At 44.2% G+C, this 2,349-nt stretch overlaps 1 protein-coding gene across 3 annotated transcripts in view; it reads left to right on the top strand.

Moving 5' to 3' along the window:
- Positions 1 to 2,349, top strand: part of RTCA (RNA 3'-terminal phosphate cyclase) — a 26,100-nt gene that overhangs the window by 19,508 nt on the left and 4,243 nt on the right. For all 3 annotated transcript variants that reach the window (XM_008064707.1, XM_008064706.2, XM_021715865.1), the window contains one exon: positions 1,706 to 1,810. In XM_008064707.1, coding sequence (XP_008062898.1) covers positions 1,706 to 1,810 — 105 coding nt within the window. The remainder of the gene's footprint in view (positions 1 to 1,705; positions 1,811 to 2,349) is intronic.

Below are 2,349 nucleotides of genomic sequence, written 5' to 3'. Positions count from 1 at the left end.
TCCCTCTCTCCCTCCCTCCCTCCCCTCCTCCCTTCCTTCCACAGGGTCTCATTCTCTTGCCTGGACTGGATACAGTGGTGCCATCATAGCTCACTGTAACTTCACACCCCTAGACTCCAGTGATGCTCAGCCCTGTGGCTGGGACTCCAGGGACAAGCCACCCGTTCAGCTCACGTGGTTTCTGAAAGGCTGTTGTCTCCCTGCCTTGCCAGCTGTGTTTTCTAGTCTCTTCTGCTGGTTTATTGTTGTTTCAGCCTTCTCAGCTTCTAAATTCCGATAAGCCCCTAGACTCACGTTCAGTCTCCTCATCTCGAGTCACTCCCTCGTGTCTGGCCTCATGATTTGAGCCTGTATGTGCGCAAACAGCTCCTAGGCTTGCATCACCAGCCAGACCTTCCTTCTGACCCCTTGCTCGTGAGAGCCCTTCTACCTGGCTGTGTTTCCATGTGGATCTGTTGTGGCCGCCAAAGCTTCACACCTTCACTCCTGTGGAGAAGTGCTGTTGAGTGTTGCGAAACACGGTCCCTACTCTGGTCCTCTGTCTATAGATTTCCCTTTCTACCATGCTTTTCTCACCTTCATCTCTTTTTTTTGCTTCAGAGTCTCACTCTGTCACCCAGGCTGGAGTGTAGTGTCATAATCATGGCTCACTGCAGCGTTTGATATTCTGGGCTCAGGTGGTTCTTCTGCCTCAGCCTCCCAAGTAGCTAGAACTACAAGTGTGTGTCACCATGCCTGGCTAATTTTTTAAATTTTATTTTTGCAGAGACAAGGTCTTACTATGTTGCCCAGGCTGGTCTGGAACTCTTGGTCCCAAGTGATCTTCCCACCTCAGCCTCCCAAAGTGCTGGGATTATAGGCGTGAACCACAGTACCCAACTTCTCTCCTTGATCTCAAATCAGCAGCGTCTACATTAAAAAATGTAATCTGCGGCTGGGCTCAGTGGCTCAACCTGTAATCCCAGTACATTGGGAGGCCAAGGCAAGTGGATTGCTTGAGCCCGCAGATTTGAAACCAGCCTGGGCAACTTGGTGAGACCTTGTCTTTATGATAAATCAAAAATTAGCCAGGCATGCACCAGTAGTTCCAGCTACTTGGAAGACTCTGAGGCAGAAGGATCGCCGGACCCCAGTGGATCAACGCTGGGGTGCCCGTGAGTGTGCTACTGCACTCCAGCCTAGGTGACAGAGTGACACTCCATCTTAAAATATATACATACATATATACATAAAATCTTCAAGATTTTGTTATCTGTTTCTTAAGACAGTTTATGTTATTTCTAGTCTTTTATCTTGCCCAAATCTACTTTATACTTGTAGTAATTCTGTTTTACTCTATTTAGTCACCTGCTAAAATGTAATTTTAGATCATAGAATAAACTCATCCTGTTATATATACTAGCTTGCAGACATAGTCTCATTATATGTATATATTAGCTTTAAACTCTATATTTTATTCGTAAATATTAATTTTTAAGATTCTATATTGAGAACTGCTACTAAGCCTTTCTGTACTACCTGCAGACTTGGGGTAATACTGTATAGGTTTTCTATCAACTTCTAAGGATTTCTTGAAATTTAATGAAATAAAAAATTTATAAAGCTATTTTGATTTCTAGTAGTATTTTCATTGTAGACAGCAGTAGCATTATAACTCCACATATTGGTAAATGTGTGAGATTTTTCTGTGTTCTTTTTTACATAGCTGATTATTTTCATGGCATTAGCCAATGGCGTTTCCAGAATAAAAACAGGACCAGTTACACTCCATACGAAAACAGCTATACATTTTGCTGAACAACTAGCAAAGGTCAGTATTCCTTCAGAATGAGTGATTGATTTTTATTGTAGCCAGTTTGGTTTTTTGTTTGTTTTTTGTTTTGGTGTCAGGGTCTCACTCTGTCACCCAGCCTAGAGTACAGTGGTATGATCACAGTTCACCACAGCCTCAACCTCCTGGGCTCAGGCTATCCTTCCTCGTCAGTCTCCTGAGTAGCTGGGACTACAGGTACTGACCACCACACCTGGCTTATTTTTTAACTTTCTATAGAGATGAGTTCTTGCTATGTTGCCAAGGCTGGTCTCAAACTCTTGGGTCCAAGTAGTCTCGCGTCGGCCTCCCAAAGTACTGGGATTACAGGTATGAGACACCATGCCCAGCCACTTTGGGTTTAAATTTTAATAAACAATGGCTGGGCTCGGTGTCTCAGCCTGTAATCCCAGCGCTTTGGGAGGCCGACGCGAGACTACTTGGACCCAAGAGTTTGAGACCAGCCTTGGCAACATAGCAAGAACTCATCCCTATAGAAAGTTAAAAAATAAGCAAGGTGTGGTGGTCAGTACCTGTAG

The sequence above is a fragment of the Carlito syrichta genome, unplaced genomic scaffold (genome assembly GCF_000164805.1).
Source record: "Carlito syrichta isolate Samal-C Ts95f unplaced genomic scaffold, Tarsius_syrichta-2.0.1 Scaffold307934, whole genome shotgun sequence".
NCBI lineage: Eukaryota > Metazoa > Chordata > Mammalia > Primates > Tarsiidae > Carlito > Carlito syrichta.
This window is presented reverse-complemented; position numbering and strand designations above follow the sequence as displayed.